The sequence below is a fragment of the Lissotriton helveticus genome, chromosome 2_1 (genome assembly GCF_964261635.1).
Source record: "Lissotriton helveticus chromosome 2_1, aLisHel1.1, whole genome shotgun sequence".
In the NCBI taxonomy this organism is placed as follows: Eukaryota; Metazoa; Chordata; class Amphibia; order Caudata; family Salamandridae; genus Lissotriton; species Lissotriton helveticus.
This window is the reverse complement of record NC_136059.1, coordinates 1,108,638,772-1,108,659,141: the sequence shown is the minus strand read 5'-3', so window position 1 is coordinate 1,108,659,141 and position 20,370 is coordinate 1,108,638,772. Positions and strand designations below refer to the sequence as shown.

At 51.5% G+C, this 20,370-nt stretch overlaps 1 protein-coding gene across 1 annotated transcript in view; it reads right to left on the bottom strand.

The window, feature by feature from the left end:
- BRD10 (bromodomain containing 10) overlaps window positions 1–20,370 on the bottom strand; it is a 428,998-nt gene that overhangs the window by 150,907 nt on the left and 257,721 nt on the right. Inside the window, exon 5 of the mRNA XM_078675919.1 lies at window positions 20,140–20,229. Coding sequence (XP_078532045.1) covers window positions 20,140–20,229 — 90 coding nt within the window. The remainder of the gene's footprint in view (window positions 1–20,139; window positions 20,230–20,370) is intronic.

Genomic DNA, 20,370 nt, shown 5'->3' with positions numbered 1-20,370 from the left:
CACATCTGAGCATACCCATTCCACTCAGGGTGACAAATGCAAAAACAACAGTTGATTGACAGAATGCAGAACAATGTCATACATTCACCCCAGTACAGAGATCTGGGCCTAAATCCATCGTTTTTTTGCACTCCACAGTGTGGCAGGGTATGCTCAGACGGGAGTCCCTTGCTCACTTTGCCACTGGATTCAAGCAAGCCGGGCTGGGGACGGCTGGAATGCCAGAAACCGGTCCTCGGAGGCTTGTTTCCGGTCCAGGGAACACATGGCTTGGCAGTTCGGGCTGGACTGTTCCCATGCGGCAAAGGGTCAGACTGATTTGCATATAGCCATGTCTGAACTGGGGTGGCAGAGTGGGCTAAAGAACGGTGATGGATTAAACCCAGATCTTTTGACTGGGTGTGAGTGTTTGATTGATTCGGATGCTCCGTCCATCACCACCCCCTTTTGTACCGCTTTTGGCCGCCATAAGTGTGGCAGGGTGTGCTCAGACGTGAGTCCCTTACTCACTTTGCCACTGGATTCAAGCAAGCCGGGCTGGGGACGGCTGGAATGCCAGAAACCGGTCCTCGGAGGCTTGTTTCCGGTCCAGGGAAGACATGGCTTGGCAGTTCAGGCTGGACTGTTCCCATGAGGCACAGGGTCAGACTGATTTGCATATAGCCATGTCTGAACTGGGGTGGCAGAGTGGGCTAAAGAACGTGATGGATTAAACCCAGATCTTTTGACTGGGTGTGAGTGTTTGATTGGTTCAGATGCTCCGTCCATCACCACCCCCTTTTGTACCGTTTATTCCACACATGAACAGTGATTATGTTTAAACAGTATTGTACTGTCATATGTGAGTAAGGTGTGGATCTGTGCACCCGTCCTGAAGAAGAGGCTTTATGCCTCGAAACATGTTGAAGCACCCAGGAGGTCATGTACATTAATTACACAATACCTCCGTCACACCCTTTTTAACAATACCAGCACGGTGGTATATTAAAATTATTCGCAGCCCTCACTTGCCAGGTATTTTGTTAGACATTAACTTAGCATTCACCTCTTACCCTACCTTTCACTACCCTCACACACTACACATAGCGATTATATCAATGCTCCCGCGTATTCGCTGGTCAGTAGCACACTGCGTTCCGTAGAGGGACTTGAAGATCCCTATGATGAAGCATGACACCAAGGGCTCTTTTAGTGTGAGAGGAGTATTTAAAGAAAACTGTGTGCATCCAACCATTGTAGGAGGCACACCTCCTTGTTTTTTCAGTCTTTCACCTATCTTATATGGGTGGATTCTCTTTGTTTATTAACTGTAGCTGGGGAGATTGAATCCGCTCCATGTGTCTGTACAGACGCGTTTCCTCTCCACTCCCTCTTTTGATAAATATATATATATATATGGCTGATTCACATACATCATCATCTTTACACTGCATCTCGGCACACAGGCACGGCAATCAAATTTAAGGCTGAAGTGTTCATGGTTGCAGGTCACTAATACAATTTTACCGTCATTTAAGCCTATTAGCCCTGCCTTCGATACCACATAATTGAGGAATTTGAATTCTTTCCCACTGCAGCTGTTTAACAACAAGATCTTCCTTGGGGGTATTGTATCCAATTGTCCATAAAGGGGCACGACACACCACTTAAAAAACAAAAATAAAGGCTCAATCCTTCAGGGTTAATTAAAACTTTGCTACTGTGGACTACACAATTCAGCAGGCATAACAGACTTACCCCATTAAAAAAGCGCCTTATTAAATATAAAAAGATTGTAAATGTTGGCCACTTTAAAAAAAAAAATGTATTTGCTTTTTACATTGCATAATACAACTAGCATGTCACAATAGATCATCAAACACCACCCTCTGTCCCCCCCCTCTTCCCCTTTCCCCTAAAATCATTCTACACTCCTCCGCTCCATCGGGTTGTACATTGCTACTCCACGAACCCCAGAATACTAGGATACAATTCCAGATATAATGCTCCCCTCTTACCAGGATAGGTGAGCCCCTCACCCCCCCCAGTTCAGTCCTCCATCCAAGCCATGATAGCGGCGCCATTTGCCCCACACTTTAACGAACTTCTTTGGACATCCCCTTGCCTTGTATGTGACCCTCTCTGCTGCCATGTATAGGTCCATGCCCCTCCTCTACTCCTCCAGCCGTGGTAGAGTAGAGGCCCCCCACATCCTCGCCACGTCCCTCTTAGTCACCACCAGGGCCAAAACTAGAAAGATCAGAAGTGGGCGTCTCAGGTCGACATCGTTCGTCATTCCCAGCAATACTAGTTTGGTGTCCAGCGGCAGGGTGGCCTCTAGAACCTCCCCCAATTCCCTCAAGACCTCCTTCCAATAATTCTGTATGTCGAGACACCGCCAAATAATGTGGTAGAAATCTCCCCTCTTCTGACCACACCTTAGGCACTGCGAGTCACTAGCCTTCCCCATACTATGAAGGAGTACCCTATCATAATAGACCCTGTGTAGAATTTTATACTGAATAAGCTGCAGGCGGGACTTGATGGCAACTTCCCTCGGGTGCATCAGGGCTGTGTCCCAGTCCACCGTGTCTATTTCCCCTACATCCTGTTCCCAGGCTCCTCTGAGTTTCACTAGCCCATCTGGTGCGTTGGTAATCAGTGTTTTATACGTCAAGGAGACTGCCTTACCTGGGATATGTTCCTGCAACAGGCGTCCCTCTAGTGGTGCATACTTTGGCAGGGGCCTCGTCAATCCCTCCTCCGCCCGCCATGCATGTCGCAGCTGCGCATATTTATAATATTGTGTGTGGTGCAACCCATATTCTGCCCGCTTGTCCTGGAATGACTTCAGTTCCCCCCCTTTTTACTAGATCCCCCAGTACCGAGATGCCTATGATGTCCCACCTCTGGAATCCCCGCAGTTTGTGTAGCTCTTTCAACCAGAAGCAGTGCCATATTGGCGTCTGTTTCGTCGGTGTGTGCGTCCACCCTATTGCCCAAGTCGCCCTCACCCATATCCCCAGGGTTACTCTGGTGGCGGAATGCAATCGCTCCTTCCCCTTACCTCCATAAAGTTAGTAAATGCAAGTGCGCCGCGCCATAGTACTTCTCTCCAGACTATAAGTGGGATGCATTGCCGGGGCGTGCAACCAGTCATTGGTAGGTAAGAGATGCTCCGCCCAATAGTAGGCTTCGATGTTTGGCAGAGAGATTCCATCATTATATTGATGACGCTGTAGGGTTCCCAATGCCACCCGGGACTGTTTTCCCAGCCACAGCAAGGATCTCAGCTCCACGTTTATGTCATCAAACACCAGACGTGGAAGGGGGAAGTACTCATTCTGTAAGGCGTATAAAAACGTCGGCAACGCCATCATTTTAAACATGGTCGCGCGGCCCAAGATCGTGAGGGGGAGCGCCTTCCACCTAGCCGCATCTTCAGCGAAGTTATTCAACACCCATTTGACGGTCTTCTCATATGAGAGGTTGCTGTCTAATGTCAGATACACCCCCAGGTACTTAAACCCCTCAGCAGTCTTCCTTAGGTTCCCGGGTAGGTATGATCAATTCTTACCCCCTCAGGGGTCGTAGAGAATTGACTTATGCCAATTAATTTGATAGCCCGCGTGAGCTCCATAACGGTCCAACTCCGAGAACAGCGCATACACAGTGGTGGTGGGGTGGGTGATGTACAGGAGGACATCGTCCGCGTACAGCGATATTTTTTCTTCGTGAGTGTCAGACTGATCAATTTTAAAGCCCCTAAAATCCCCATTCTGCCGGACCGTGCAGGCAGCTACTTCTATGGTAAGAGCAAAAAGCAATGGAGACAGGGGGCACCCTTGACGAGTCCCCCTTCTTATGGGAAAATCCAAAAGCAATGGAGACAGGGGGCACCCTTGACGAGTCCCCCTTCTTATGGGAAAATCCTCAGACACCACCCTGTTGACCTTAACTCTAGCTCTAGCTCTAGGATCTGTATATAGCAACCGCACCCACTGCCTGAACTTAGGTCCAAATCCGAATCTGGACAGCACCCCATCAAGGAAGGGCCAGTGTACCGCATCAAATGCCTTTTCGGCGTCCAGGGATAAAAACAAGTGGGGGTCCCGCCGCGTACTCACCTCCATCAACCAATTGTGGTGGCCCTATCTGGAAGAAAGCCAGTTTGGTCCAAATGGACCAGATCTGGGATCACCCGCCGTAATCGAAGAGCTAAGATTGCTGCCAGGAGTTTTACCTCATCGTTCAGAAGCGATATGGGGCGGTACGACGCGCAGTCCTCCAAGGGTTTACCTTCCTTATATATCGGAATAATTGTGGCCATGCGTAGGTCAGGCGGCAGCATACCCTCCTGTGCCGCCTCCTCGAACAGAGCCAGGAGGTGGCATGCAAATACAAATTCAGCGGGAAACCTGTTGGGGCCAAGGGACTTCCCCGTGCAAAGTTTGGTCAGAGCTTTCTTGATTTCATCTATTGTGATCCCCCCCTCCAGGTCCCGCTGGTCTTCCTCCGAAAGCACTGGGAAGTCAATTTGGGCCATGTACCTCAACGCGTCATCCTGTGTGCCCAAGTCCCTAGCTTCATAAAATGCCCTGTAGTAGTCGGCAAAGGTCTGAGCTATCTGCACGTCTGTCCGCCACAATCGCCCCGTTCATCCCTTACCTGCTCTACCCACCTCGCATCCCTCTCTTTCCTGCTGAGCCACGCCAGGAGCCTCCCTGACTTATCCCCTACCTCATACAGCCGATGCAACATCGCCAGCGCTTGCGTTTTGGCCTCTCCCGTCACCAAATCCCTGTATTGTCGCTGCGCATCCAGGAGTTGTCTGAGAGTCTGCGGGTCTTTAGTGAGCACATGTTCGCGTTCCAAGTCCAGAATTTGGGATTCAAAATTTCTGACCTCCTCCTGCAATTTCCTCATCTCCCATGCCAATCTGTTCTGGGCACTGTCTTGCAAGACCGCCTTAAGGGCTTCCCAGAGGACCACCCCGACGAGACCAAACCTTCGTTTTGGGCTAGGTAGACCTTAACATACGCTCTTAGGCCCTTTAGTATTTCCTTATTCTGTACATCCCAAGCCGTCAGTCGCCACTTCTTGGTCCCCCCTGTCCCCTGCCTTCCCACTCATGCCAGGAGAGGCGAGTGGTCCAATATACCTCTAGCCTGATACTCCGCCGTATCCTCCACACTTAGTGTCTGTCTGGACATAAAGATGTGTCTAGTCTGGAGTACACCCTATGCGCCCCGGAGAAGTACGAGTATTCGCTTGCATCTGGGTGGAGCCACCTCCATAGGTCCACTAACCCCAGAGTGGTGACAGTTCTGGCCAGCAGAGTGGGGGGCGAGTCCCTAGACCTACATCCCGACCTCTCCTGTGCCGGAGATATGACATCATTAAAGTCCACCCCACCACCTGCAGTGCCTCCGATGTGCTCAGTATAATGTTTGTGACACCCGACAGTGTCCCGGTCTGCAGTTTTGGCGGTGCATAAAATGTTGGCCACTTTAGTACATTCTGGCTAACTTGACATGTACAAAACCACAGGTACCACTTGTTACTCCAGTGATCTTTCAAGTATATCTCACTTAAGTCTTTCAGCTATTAATGGGTAACATGCAGTCAATCTGGTTGAGAAGTAAGGATGCGGATACTTAGGCTTTTTGTCCCGGAGTATATGGAGTCTGTTTCGACACATCAACACAGACCTAAAGGCTGCCAGGACATGCAACAGTGCTTTAGAAATCATCTGGTGGTTCAGACTGCATCCGAGACACCGAAACAATGTAGAAAATAAGCGCTATTGCCTATCCTGGACTGCCAGGGACAATGAGAAAGCAAATCTCAGGTACAATCATAATGTTTGGCATATTGGACATGAGAGGCCAACATACAAGGGAGGAGGCTTCACAGATGGCCGCAAAATGGAGATCCAAAGAGGTGGAATCTACTGATGTCTATTCTGAGCAGAGCTTGGTGTTTACTTTTCTTTCTCTGGCTTCAAAGTGAGAGGAGTTATGTGATAAATTTTGCTGTGAAAGAAAACGTTTTTTTCTAGCACACAACAAAATGTAAAGACTGTACATGAACTGAGCAGATATTTCAGAATATCCCAAAATTAGGAAAACACAAATAGAAGCACATGTTTTTCGAATTCTCAAGTGTAATGGAAACAAATATTTTAATACGATCAAAAGAAAACAATACACTAGGTGATGCCATTTCTACACATTGTCGTTTGTGTGCTGTATATTTTTATCAGTAAAACTATAAGCCTGTACAAATGTAATGGTCATTTCAATCGAAAATGTGTTGTCTGTAATAGCAGTGCACTACCACACCATGCATACTACACACTAACCACTACAATCTACTCCACTCCACTCCACGCCATTCCACTCTATGGTTCCTTGAATCTCTACTCCACACCACTCTATTCTATACCACTCTACTCAATGTCAAGCCACCCCATTCTATTACACTTCACTCCACGATATGCCACTCCACTCTACTCCACTCTATGACCCGCCACTCACTCCACACTACTTACCCCACTCCCATCTACCCCACCCACTGAAATGTACCCCAATCTACCCATCCCACTTTGCTACAATCTACCCCAATCTATTCCGCTCCAGTCCAGCCCTCCCCAATATACCCCACTCCACTCCATTATGATCCAATCTATCCCACTCCACCTCAAACTACCCCCGCTCGAACCCACTCCACTCAATCTAACCCAATCAACCCTACCCTATTCTACCCCACTTCACCCCAATCTACTGCACCCCACTCAAATCTGCCCCACTCTGCTCCAATCTACCTGTCTATCCCACTCCAATCTATCTCACACCAATCCCACCCACTCCATTGTACCCTAATCCACTCCACCTCACTCCATTCCAATTTACCACACTCCGCTGCTAACTCCATTACTCATCCAAATCGTCCACACTCCAGTCCACCACACTCCAGTCCAGTCCACCACACTCCAGTCCAGTCCACCACACTCCAGTCCAGTCCACCACACTCCAGTCCAGTCCACCACACTCCAGTCCAGTCCACCACACTCCAGTCCAGTCCACCACACTCCAGTCCAGTCCACCACACTCCAGTCCAGTCCACCACACTCCAGTCCAGTCCACCACACGCCAGCCCAGCCCACCACACGCCAGCCCAGCCCACCACACGCCAGCCCAGCCCACCACACGCCAGCCCAGCCCACCACACGCCAGCCCAGCCCACCACACGCCAGCCCACCACACGCCAGCCCAGCCCACCACACGCCAGCCCAGCCCACCACACGCCAGCCCACCACACGCCAGCCCAGCCCACCACACGCCAGCCCACCACACCACACGCCAGCCCAGCCCACCACACGCCAGCCCAGCCCACCACACGCCAGCCCAGCCCACCACAGGCCAGCCCAGCCCACCACAGGCCAGCCCAGCCCACCACACGCCAGCCCAGCCCACCACACGCCAGCCCACCACACCACACTCCAGCCCACCACACCACACTCCAGCCCACCACACCACACTCCAGCCCACCACACCACCCTCCAGCCCACCACACCACCCTCCAGCCCAGCCCACCACACCACCCTCCAGCCCAGCCCACCACACTCCAGCCCAGCCCACCACAGTCCAGCCCAACCCACCACACTCCAGCCCAACCCACCACACTCCAGCCCAACCCACCACACTCCAGCCCAACCCACCACACTCCAGCCCAACCCACCACACTCCAGCCCAACCCACCACACTCCAGCCCAACCCACCACCACACTCCAGCCCAACCCACCACACTCCAGCCCAACCCACCACCACACTCCAGCCCAACCCACCACACTCCAGCCCAACCCACCACACTCCAGCCCAACCCACCACACTCCAGCCCAACCCACCACACTCCAGCCCAACCCACCACACTCCAGCCCAACCCACCACACTCCAGCCCAACCCACCACACTCCAGCCCAACCCACCACACTCCAGCCCAACCCACCACACTCCAGCCCAACCCACCACACTCCAGCCCAACCCACCACACTCCAGCCCAACCCACCACACTCCAGTCCACCACACTCCACCCGAATTCAATCTACCTCTCTCAAAACTACCATGCTAATCTAACCAACTCCCCATCTCCATTGTTACCCCAATCCACCGACTCCAATCTACCCCACTCCAATCTACCTCAAACTACCCCAACCAATCCCACTTCATTTTACCCCACCCCTACTCCACTCTACCCCAATCCACCCCACTCCAACCAATCCACCCCACTCTAACCAATTCAACCCACTAAAAACGTCCCCACCCTACTCGAGTCTATCCAACCCCCACTCCAATCGAACCCTGTATATACCAATCCATTCTACCCCGATCTACCACACTCCACCCCAATTCAATCTACCCCTCTCCTATCTACCACGCTAATCTAACCAACTCCCTCACTCCTATCTACCCCACCCTAGCCCCACTCCACTCCACTCCACTCTAATCCACTCTACCGCAATACACCCCACTCCAACAACGTTTAGCTATGCTGAACAGCAGCTACACTGGTGTACATATTGGCTAAACACACTGCCAAAGTCAAAATCTCCTGCATAGGCGAGACCTATTGGCTTTGCAAATGCTCATTTGCAATGTGGCTAGATGTGGATTTTGGGCCCTAGCTCAGACAGCACCAAGGACAACCTAGCACACCTGCAAATTTGGTAAAATTAGACTCCTGGGGGAATCCAGGATGGAGTGACTTGCGTGACTCTTACTATATTTTCTTACCCAGCTGCCTTTGCAAACCTCAAACTTTGACTAAAAAAAGTATTTTCCTCACATTTATGTGATTGAAATTTCTGGAATCTGGAGCGAGCACCTAATTTCCTACCACCTCATTCCCCCACATCTCACATTAAAAACTGCAACTCACTTGGCGGGCATCCGTGATGGCCGCGTGAGCACAGCGCTCTCCGGACCCCCGCCGCTCCCGGCATGATATCCTGAACATATCCTGATTTCTTACAAGGATTAATGGAGAGGAACCTGGGCTGATCTTAATATTGTTTTCGGATTTTGAATTGGACAAGGGGCACCGAAGCTACATCGACTCAAACTTTCGGGGCCCGCATTGGTGGCGCGCCCGGGTCTTGGTGGGGCTCTGTTGCCGTGTCGGAGTTGAACAACAGCGGCAGGGGGACTCGACTCATGGGTCCCCCTCTTAACTTTCGGTTTCGATTCTGACTCTGGCTATGTCTTCCAACGGAGGTGTCTGGTTGGTACTGAGTCCAGCGGCGCGAGATTGCAGTTGAGCCGTTTGTCTGCTTCGTGTCCCTCCGGGCCGGTTCGCACCTCGTCTTGCCCTCGCTGCTGACTTCTGGCTCCGGCGCCCTGTCTTCCTGTGGCCATTTTCACAAGGTCGCGTGGGTCCCGTGGGGACGCGGTCTCCGATATGACTGGCAGGGGGGACCAAGAGCGGCGGAAGACCAAGACGCCCATTCGCGGGGGCCCGGTCCAGTCTAATATCATGGACCGGTACACACAGTCGAAGGTGTCCCCCGGTGCCGCCTTGTCTGGCCAGAGTGCAGTGGGGCACCCTTCGGAGGCTTCGGCGGAGCCGTCCCTGCAGGATATCATGGGCGCCATTTCGGGTATGAGAGAAACCATCGGCCAACAGTATGAAGCTCTGGCCCACAAAATTGATACTGTGGCTATTGATGTGAACCTGATTCGGGCCGACTTATCTAAAACCAATGAGAAGGTGAAGTCATTGGACCTCAAGTCATCTAGCCTCACGGCCGACGTCTCGGAGATACAGACGGAGATCGGCAACCTCAGAAAGGCGAACGATTTCATGACTCAGCGCTTGGAGGATTTTGAAAACAGGGCACGGCGTTGTAATGTACGTGTTATTGGTGTCCCGGAAAATCCTGATCCGCATTCTGTTGATCTCCTGGTTGAGGACTTGATACAAAACTACCTTTCTCCATCCGGATTGAGCAAATTCTTTGCGGTGGAACGTGCCCATCATGTTCCCGGTGGCCAGGGCAAGCCGGGCGCCCCGCCGAGGCCCATTGTCGCAAAACTTTTTTACTATAGGGACCGAGATGCTATCCTGCAGGCCTCGAGAGCTAAGGGCCCGGTGGCCTTCGAAAATGCCACGGTGAACTTTTATCCGGACTTCTCACAGCTGGTGCAGAGGCAGCGAATGGGCTTCCGTGGAGTCAAGAAGCGTCTTCGGGACCTGGGTCTGCGATACACCATGCTTTTTCCTACCAGGCTGCGAGTGGAGTACAATGAACGGACCCTTTTCTTTGATCGACCTGATTCGGTAAATGACTGGCTGGACTCTCTGCCGGACCGGCCTAATTTCGCTGATCCCACCGAGCACCCGGGTGGTGCCGAGGGTGGCGTGGAGAGTTGAACTTGTTATCTGGGCCCCGGTTTCTGTATCATGTAATTTCTTCCTGGGTTCCGTACTTGAGTGATTTGTTTTCTGTGTATTCTCTTCTCCCCTTATTTCTGTTGGGGTGGCGGGTGGGACAGGGCCTTTTCCTCCTCCGGGGTCTTTTTGTAGAATGGGGGTTTCTGGGCGACAGGCACACTGCATGTTGGGGTGGCTTTTTTGTCTACTGCAGGGGTGCAGGGTGGGGGGTGTTTCCTTGGGTGTTGGGGGGGGGGTTGTTGGGGCGTTTGTAGTTTGTGTTTTGTTTTTTCAAGGCGATTCTATTTTGCTACTTGTACTTTCAGTGTCATGCTCGTTGGGGGGTGGTTTCTGCATTACTTCGTGGGATGGGGGGTAGCGGGTTGAGGTTTATTTCATGGAATGTCAATGGTCTAGGGGATCGTATAAAGCGAGGGGTGGTGTTGCGATGCCTGCGACGTTTGTCTCCTGATATTGTCTTTCTGCAGGAGACACACCTAGTGGGCAATACTTGTCGCGCGATGAATAGGTGGGGCTATCGTCTTGTTGCGCACTCAGGGTTTACAACGGGTTCTAGGGGGGTGGGCATCCTTGTCCGGGCTTCTCTTCCCCTTGCAATAGATGATGTGATCCTCGATGATCGGGGCGCTATGCCGTCCTCGTGGGACGATATGAGGGCAAGACCCTTTCCCTGTTCACCGTCTATGTGCCCCCTGGCCTGCAGACCTCTACTTTCTCTGATTTGGGCCGAGTTTTGTTGGGACTCCCTGATGGTGCTCTTTTCATGGCTGGTGACTTTAATTCTGTTCTCTCTGGTCTGAGTGATCGTTACCCCCCTAGGGATATTCCCTCGACCCATTTATGGCTGGGTGGCTTTTTGGATACCTTTGGTTTGGTGGACTGCTGGAGACTTATGCACCCCACTCAACTTCAGTATACTTTCCACTCTGGGGCCCATGGGAGTTTGTCTAGATTAGATTACTTCCTCATGCCAGCTGAACACCCGTCGGCTGTCCGGGAGATTAGGCACCTTCCCCGGGGCATCTCGGACCATTCTCCGCTCTGGCTCTGTTTTGATGCGGGGGTGGAGGCGGCGGGCCGGGTGGCTCCTATCAACCCTTGGTACCTGGCCTCCCCTGAGACCCGTGGTCAGTTGATTACGTCCCTGGACAATTACTTTTTGGATAACGAGGGGTCTGTCTCTTCTGCTGTGTCCCTATGGGAGGCTTTTAAGACAGTAATTCGTGGGCAGGCCCTGTCCCTTATTGCTGAAACCAAAAAGGCAAGGAATCGGGAGGTGGTGGATCTTGAGATGGAAATACTTGAGATGGAGGCTGACCTGGAATCGGGTGTCACTCGTGCGAAACTCCATGCCCTGGGTCTGAAGCAATTTGCCTATAAGTCTCTGGTCACTGATGCGGCCAAAATGATGTTTAGGGAGCAACAGGGTCGTCTGTATGATGTTGGGGACAAAGCGGGTAAGTTACTTGCCTGGTTGGACAAGAAAGAGAGGGCGAATCGAGTGGTGCCTGTGATTCAGACTTTGAATGGTGTGCGGGTGACGGACCCGGTTGGAATAGTGGAATGTTTTGCGGACTACTTTCGTGCGGTTTACTCCCCAGTGTCGGTAAGGGATGAAGACGACTCTCGCCTTTTGCTGCGCGACATAGCTTTGCCCTGCCTCTCCGACTTGGAGCGGTCCTACATGGAGGCCCCGTTCTCTACGGACAAAATCGCGACTGCTATTCGCTCTCTTCGTTCGGGCAAGGCTTTGGGCCCGATCGGTTTGCCAATCGAGTTATACAAACTGCGCCCTGATCGGATTGCGCCCTATCTTCGAACAATGTTTTCGGAGTCACGTGAGCGGGGTGCTCTCCCTTATGACCAGCATCTGGCCACGATTGTGGTAATTCCTAAAGATGGTAAGCCCCGGGATCTTTGTTCGTCATATAGACCCATCTCCCTGTTGAATGTCGAGCCTAAGGTTCTTGCCAAGGTCCTGGCTACTCGCCTCCTAACGGTCATTAGTGACTTGATTCATCCGGAGCAATCCGGATTTATCCCGCACCGTAACACAGCTCTTAATCTGCGTCGCCTTCATGGAGCCATCGCGAGGGCGGGGCTTCTGACGGAGCCGGCCATTTTGGCTTCGTTGGATGCCTCGATGGCCTTCGACACGATAGAGTGGCCCTACCTTTGGGCGGCTCTTGAGAAGTTTGGTTTTGGCCCGGGGTTCATCGGGTGGGTGAAGCTGCTGTATATCGACCCCCTGGCACAGGTCGTGGTTAACGGTCGAGTGTCGGCTCCCTTTCCCCTTGGTAGGGGGACCAGACAGGGGTGCCCCTTGTCTCCACTACTTTTTGCTCCCGCATTAGAGCCGCTAGCTGCGTGGATTCGATGGGAACCTTCTCTCAAGGGTATACGTTGGTCCCCAGATTTTGAGGACCGTGTATCGCTTTATGCGGACGACATTCTTCTTTATCTTACTTCCCCGCGTAAATCTTTGAATGTCCTGTTTGACGTTCTCGCCTCGTTTGGTAAGAATTCTGGTTTGATTATAAACTGGGCTAAATCCTGCGTCTATGCTATTTCGGGTGATCTGCCTCCGTTGCCGAATAGATTTCCCATCCAGGTTGTTCAGTCCGGTTTCAAATACTTGGGGGTTTTTATTACATTGGATTCGTCGCTCAGATTTGAACGTAATCTCCTTCCCCCGCTTCATAGATTGTGGCTGGACGTGGCTCGCTGGCGTAAATTACCCTTGTCGCCGCTGGGCAGGGCCGCCCTTTTCAAGATGATGTCCTTGCCCCGATTCCTTTACGCGCTCCAGAATTGCTATGACGATATCCCCGCTACTTATTTCCGAGAGGTCGAGAGTCTACAAAGGCAACTGATTTGGGACGGGCGCCCACGTATTGCACTTGCGAAGCTCACCATCCCTTGCTATGACGGGGGCATAGCACTTCCTGATATCAGGAGATATTATTGGGCTACGCAACTGTCTGCCATTAACCATTCGATGTATTCCCCGGGTCCGGATCCGGCCTTTGAAATGGACAGACTCCAGCTACCGGGTGGTGACTTTAATAGAGCGCTTTACTCTAGGTCGTCTGGGCTCCACCTTACGGGACCGACTAGGATCGCGGTTCGTGTGTGGCGCGCTGCGAATGTGAGCTTAGGGTGGGATGAACGAGTGACGCTGGCGACTCCGCTTTTCGCGTCTGAGCTTTTGGGATGTCTGTGGACAACGAAGGGGTTTGATCGCTGGGACATGATTGGGATCTGTAGAGTGGGTGACGTGTGTGCGAATGGAACGGTGAAGTCCTTCGAGGCCCTTCGGAATGATTATGACCTGAGTGATAGGGAATTTGATATTTACAGGTCCGTCATGCCCTCACTTCTGTTCTGCCTTCCGGTACCGCTGTCCCCGAGTCCTCCCCCCCTCGAAGATCGTATCCTGGACGGTCATATCCCTGATAGCACTATCTCCTTGATTTATAAGAAGCTTCTTCACAACCGCACGGACTTGCTCGTTCGACTTCGGGAAGCATGGGTCGGCGACGGGCTGGAATTGGATGACGTGGATTGGCAATTGGCGCTATCTTCTCCGAAAGAGGTCGCCATTCCGGCCCGTCTCCGTCTTGTTCAGCTCAAGATCCTCCACCGGGTGTATGTTACTGGTCCTCGTTTGGTTGTGATGGGTTTTTCCCCGGATGGCCTCTGCAAGCGTGGGTGTGGGATGAGTGCCACGTTTCTTCACATTCTTTGGGAGTGTCCGAGAGTGGCTGCCTATTGGACGGGGGTACTTGCGGTGATGGCTGCTGTGACTGGAATTGCCCTGGTGCCGGAGGCAAGGAGATGTTTGTTGAATGTTTGGGAACCTACCGATTGTTCGGTGGCCCAAACCAGGTGGGCGACCCTGGGGTATATGGTGGCGAAGCGGGACATAGCGCAACTTTGGGGCTCGCACAGGCCCCCCACTGTCTCCGTGTGGGAAGAAAACATGGACTGGTCTATGTTCCGTGAAAAGACTGTCTACACAGCCAGGGGCAGACCTAGGGCATGGACGAAGATCTGGTGTCAGTGGAATGCCTATCGCGGGGATATTTGTGCTCCTCCCCTGGTGGAGGCCCCTGATGTTCCCTTGTCACCCTAGGTTGGAGTCCCTGAACTTTTGTATACTGTCCTTTGGTTTGATGTATTTGTGCTCTTCCCCTGGTGGAGGCCCCTGATATTCCCTTGTCACCCTAGATTGGCGTTCCTGAACTTTCGTATACTGTCCTTTGGTTTGATTGACCTCCCCGCTGTCCCCCCGCCTTGACTTAGCCTACTGATTGTGACTTTGTATTCCTGCTTAGTGACGTTTCCCCCCCCCCTCCAGGGCTGACTCTCTGTGTATTACTCCTTCGCCTTGTTTTTGTTGTTTGTTGTTTTTGATGTGTTTTAAAATAAGAAAAATGTCTTATCCTGTTCCATATTGTGGGCGACATTTTGTATCCGGATTGTGCCTGACCGCCAGAGTGGCGACCACTGTCTTATACCGTGTTTTGCTCCGATCTTAGCGGCCAGCCCGTGTGGTTGTAGGCCCATCTCTGTACACATGATTTTGTTGCTCAATAAAAGTTTAAAAAAAAAAAAAACTGACTGAGAGGTAAGGTCGCTTAGAAGATAAGGCCTGCAGCTCACTTACTCTATGTGCAGATGTAACTGCAACAAAGTGAGAAGCCTGAGGGGACAATTGTGTAGAGGCTCGAATAGGAGCACGCATACAAAAAGTCAAAACCAAATTAAGGTCCCTCTGAGGAATAATGAATGGTGAATGAGGGAAGACATGTGTGAGACCCTTAAGGAACCTATGCCCAATAGGGAACTTAAACGGAAAAGGCTGATCAAGAAACCTTAAGGCAGAAATGGCAAATAGATAGCCCTTAATAGTGCCCAGAGCAGGGCTCTACTAGGCAAGAGACAAGGCAAAAAGCAGAACCTCAGAAAGAGGGGCAGAAAGGTGGCTAACAGATTGTTCTGCACCCCATGCTACAATGTCTTCCAAAAACAGGCGTACAGCGTATTGGTAGAGGGACGCTTGACTGCCAAGATAACTTTACAGACTTCGGGAGCAACGTCAGAAGCTGTCAACTGTCACAGCTCACTCTCCATGCAAGAAGACGGAGAGTGGAGAGGTTCATGTGGAGAACACTTCCCTGCTGCTGCGACAGAAGATCTTCCCGAATGGGCAGCATGATCGGACGATCGAGGGTCAACCTCAGTAGCTTGGCATAACAGACTCTCTGTGCCCAGTTCAAAGCCACAGCGATGACTTGGGCCTGGTCGTTCTTGATCTTCTTGAGAATTCTGGGAAGGGGTGGAAGGGGCAAAAAGGCGTATAGGAGGCCTGAGCTCCACACAAGATAAAAAGCGCCTCCAAGCGAGTGCTGCCTTGGAAACTCCAGCATGCAATACTGCTGACATTGTGCGTTCAGAAGTGGCAAACAGATCTAAGCAAGGCTCTCCCTACTGCTGAAAGAGACTTTGTACCTCCTCCAGATGAAGACGCCATTTGTGATCCATTAGACAACTTCGACTGAGTTTGTCCACTCTGGCAATCAGAGAACTGGCCAGATGTTGAACCACCAGAGAAACACCCTGGCGTTCCAGCCACGTCCTATGGCGCAGGCAGAGGCTCTTGGCAAAGGGTCTACGACCTCAACCTGCCCTGTTTGTTGCAGTACAACACTGTGGTAGTGTTGTCTGTGAACACTTGCACTAGTCTTCCCTTTGATTGAGGGAAGAAAGGCTTTCAGTACCAGTCAGACCGTTCAGAGCTCCAACAAGTTGATGCGGAGTATGGATTCTGCCGGAGATCAGAGTATTCTAATCCTCATCTCTCCAAGGTGGTGGCCCCTTCCCAGACGTGATGCATTGGTCACTACTGTGAGATCTGTTTGGGGAAGGGAGAGAGGGGATCTGCCTTTAACCCAATCACGGTTCGTGAGCCACCACTGCAGATAGTTGCAGCTCCCTCCGAGATCTGGACCAGGTCAGAAAGATTACACTGATGGTGCGCACATTTGACCTTCAGGTCCCACTGCAGAGCCTGCATATGCCATCTGGCATGTATCACCAGCAGGAGGCAGGATGCCATGAGGCCCAGCAGCCTCAGAGTCAGTCTCACCGAAACCCCGGGATAGAGGTTGAAATATCGGTATCATAGCCTGAATAGCCTAGACTTGTCGCTCAGGAGGATAAGCCCGAAACTGTACTGGGTCCAGAACAGCTCCAATGAAAGGGAGCATCTGAGAGGGATCAGTTGTGACTTCATCACACTGATAATGAACCCCATCGAGTGGAGGACGTTCACCAAAGTCTGGAGGTGGGAGATGACTGGCTGTTAAAGGAGGGCTTGTCCCAGGCTGTCGTTGAGATAGGCGAGAACTGGCACCTCAGATCTCCGCAGATGAGCTGCAACCACTGCCATATCCTTAGTGAACATCCACGAGGCGCTGGTAAGGCCAAAAGGGAGCACGGTGAACTTAAAATACGTGTGGCCTACTGTAATCCGGGATAGACTAGACCTGAGGCAATGTGAGCATTTTGAAATTCTCCTTCTTGAGGAAGAGATAAGGTTTGGGGTCCAAGGATAGAATTGAGGTTCTTACCCTTTTAGGGAACCAGAAAGTAGCAGGAATAATGACTATAGCCTACTTCTGGCACCAGAACTCTATGGCCAGGATAGCTGTGACCTCCTTGCGGTGAAAGGACAAATGATCCTCCATCACCCGTTCATGAGATGGTGGCATGGGGGAGGGGTAGTCTCGAAGGGGAGGGAGTAATCTCTTCGGTCATCTGCAAAACCCACCAGTCAGACTGCCAGAGGCTCAGGAGATCACGAATCCTGCTGGCGACTGGATGCCCATTGTGGTAAAGGGGCAGATTAGGAGGGTTTGAAGGCTGATACAGTGGTGGATGGGGCAGATTGACTGGATCGTTGGCCACCTGACCAATGAGGTTTGTGGGTGCTGTGCCCTCAGCAATGCAGTGGCTGGGGAGCTTGCACGGCGCAGTGGCTGGGCTGTAATTGGCGCTGCTGGAAGTCCCTTCCAGAGCCATGAAAGAAGTGAAGGCAAATTGGGGCCTAAGGAACTGGCTGTAGCATGAGAATCCTTAACACGAAGAACTGAATCTGCCTGATCTCCGAAGAGACAGGTGCCATCAAAGGGCATGTCCATGAGGGAAGCCTTGACATCCCCTGAGAAGCCAGTTGTTCTCAGCCAAGTGTGGTACCTAAGGGCCACTGTTGTGGAAACCGCTCTGCCTAGCGAGTCGGTCGAGTTAAGTCTGCAGCGAATCGTGAAATTTGCTGCACCTCTCGCATCAGCACTTGCTGGGAGAGTACAGCTGCGGCCTCCTCCAGGACCTATGGCAGCACCTGGGCAACCATATCCCACAAAGTGTGGGAATAACGGACTAAAAGGCATGTGCTGTTAAAGGACAGCAATGCCTGGCTGGCGGAAGAAAACGTCTTTCTAAATGAATCCAGCCTCTTAGACTCCTTATCCGGGGGATCAGTAGGGAAAGCACCTTGGAAGGGGGGGGGGCTTGGACCACCAAGCTCTCAGGGGCAGGGTGTTGGGATGAGGAAGTTTGGGTCCCCAGGTGGGGGCAATGCCGGTGGACAATCGTCCAGTTCAGGTACCCAAAAGGACGTCAGTGAGGGTGTCATGAACGGGAGCAAGAGTTCTGACATGGAGACTCACAGGTGCAACACCACCGTCAAGGGCAACTGAAGGTCAAGGACTTCAACCGCCCTACGCACCACCATTGTGTATGATGTTTCCTCATCCATATTCACGGTAGGGGGGGGGGAACAGAGCAGCATCTGGAGAAGTGTCCAAGCAACTGGTTTCTCACCAGTCCATACTCATAATAAGCCGGGTATTCTAAAGGGCCCACCAACCCCTCTCATTCTTCCCCGAGGCCAAGCTGATGAAAATAAGTTTAAGGGTCGGATGTGGGAGGCACAACTCCCGCCAGCACCAGGCAACGCCACGCCGGCTTCTTTTCGAAATCTGCATGATGATAGAGACAGCACTGCTGGGGCGGCGTGGGGCACGGGGGGGCGGGAAGGTGAAGATGGCTCAACCGGTGCTAGTCGGAATCTAGGAATGGATCTGTGGGACCCCGCTGGGGCTGAAGTGGAACCGGAGGGGGCCTGTTCTGACCCAGCGGGGCGTACAGGCATGTATCGGGGTCAGGCCACTCACAAAGGACGTGCATGGCCTCATAGAAATCTCTCAGTTGGGCAGGGGTTGCTCCAGCCTTGGGGAAATCCGAAAGGCATGAAGCCGGCCCAGGTTCTGGAGAGCGAGGCCTAGGGCATCAAGGCTCCCCGGTCTCATCAGCCGACAGACAAAGAACGCTTCGACTTCTTACTCTTCTTCTTATACCTCTTACCTGAAAGTCCAGATGACTAAGTGGGATGAAGAGGACATCTAGCTCCGTGAACAATCACAGTACATTTCCATCGACCGGGATCTCAACTTGTGCAGCAACGCATACTGGGCTGTTAGCAGCTTCAGCAGGGAATGCTCCCTCAAAGGCTTCGGAGCCATGATTCGGCAATGGGAGCATGACGTGGTGTCATGGTTGTGTGCCGGACACCATAGGCATAAGAGGTATGGGTCTGTCACGACATAGGGCGATGACAGGTGCCGCAGGGTTTAAAACCAGACTTGAGAGGACGTCCTCAATACCCCAGGAGGTACACCTCAAAATAAGTTGACTGAACACGGAAAAAAGACCAGTCAAAAAGTTACTGAGGGGTATCTCTTCTCCGAATCAGCACCGCCTTGCGCAGAAATGAAAAGAACCGACATCAACGCACCTGGGTGGCACCTATATAGGTAACGCAACATCACATCTGGCACTGCCGCCACGCGGATGCACAGCCAATCGACAACTACCGGCGAGTATGGGTACTGCTCACACAAAAAAAAATTCTGATTCAGTCTGACGGGTGGGAACATTCTAAGGTAAGGAGTCTGTGGCTAGAAGACTATCAGACAAAATCCCTGGTGTCTAGTGGTCTTTCTGTCACTTTTATGCCAAGGGGGCATTAGTCCATTGCCGGGGGGCACCCTCCTACTCCAAATTCAATCTGTGGCGGTCTAGTGGGCTTATCGGCTCCCAAAGGGGCAGAAAGACTGCTGGGGCTTATTTAGGTGGGTGAGGACCAGGCCAGATAACTTTGAGGTCCATCCCCACCCATTTTGCCATTTAAAAAATCCGATGTGTCTAGTGAACTTCAGAGGGCAGACTCGAGGTAAGAACATGGCAGAAAGACTTTTGGGCCTGGGGGAGGGCTGATCATTAGCCCATTGCGAGGGGGCCCCTCCTCCCCCTCCAGAAAATAGTACCTTGTGTCTAGTTGCTTGGAAAAATTACTAGATTTTATTGAAATGACTGGCTACACAATTTTTTTTTTTTTTTAAATAGCAACAAAACTGAGTTGAATTGGCAAATCAAACACAAAGTACCATTTTAGGGGCAAGAAGATGAATCTTTCAATCCAAAAGACATGTCAAACAATTTCTACACAATATTGCACAACATAAGGTATGCCCTTCTCAAAGTCTATGTTTTTCTTTTGACAGACATAAAATTACCTAGGATTTTTAGAAGAAACCTAAAGAAATAAGGGATGACAAATGTAATAAACTTGAGAATACATTACCGATTTCTTCCTATTGTTTCCAAATTCTTTAAGCTCAACGTCTATTTTAGTGATCAATTGCCTCAGTTCATCAAGGTTAGTGCAAACAAGCTAAAAATAAAACAGCAGGTATTACAAAGTTGTCGCCTGATAATAAATATGCCCATCATATATTACACTGATCTAGTGATTTGCCCTTTCAATTGAAGCATGCAATGAAAAAGCACAACAACTCCTTAACAACAACAGAGC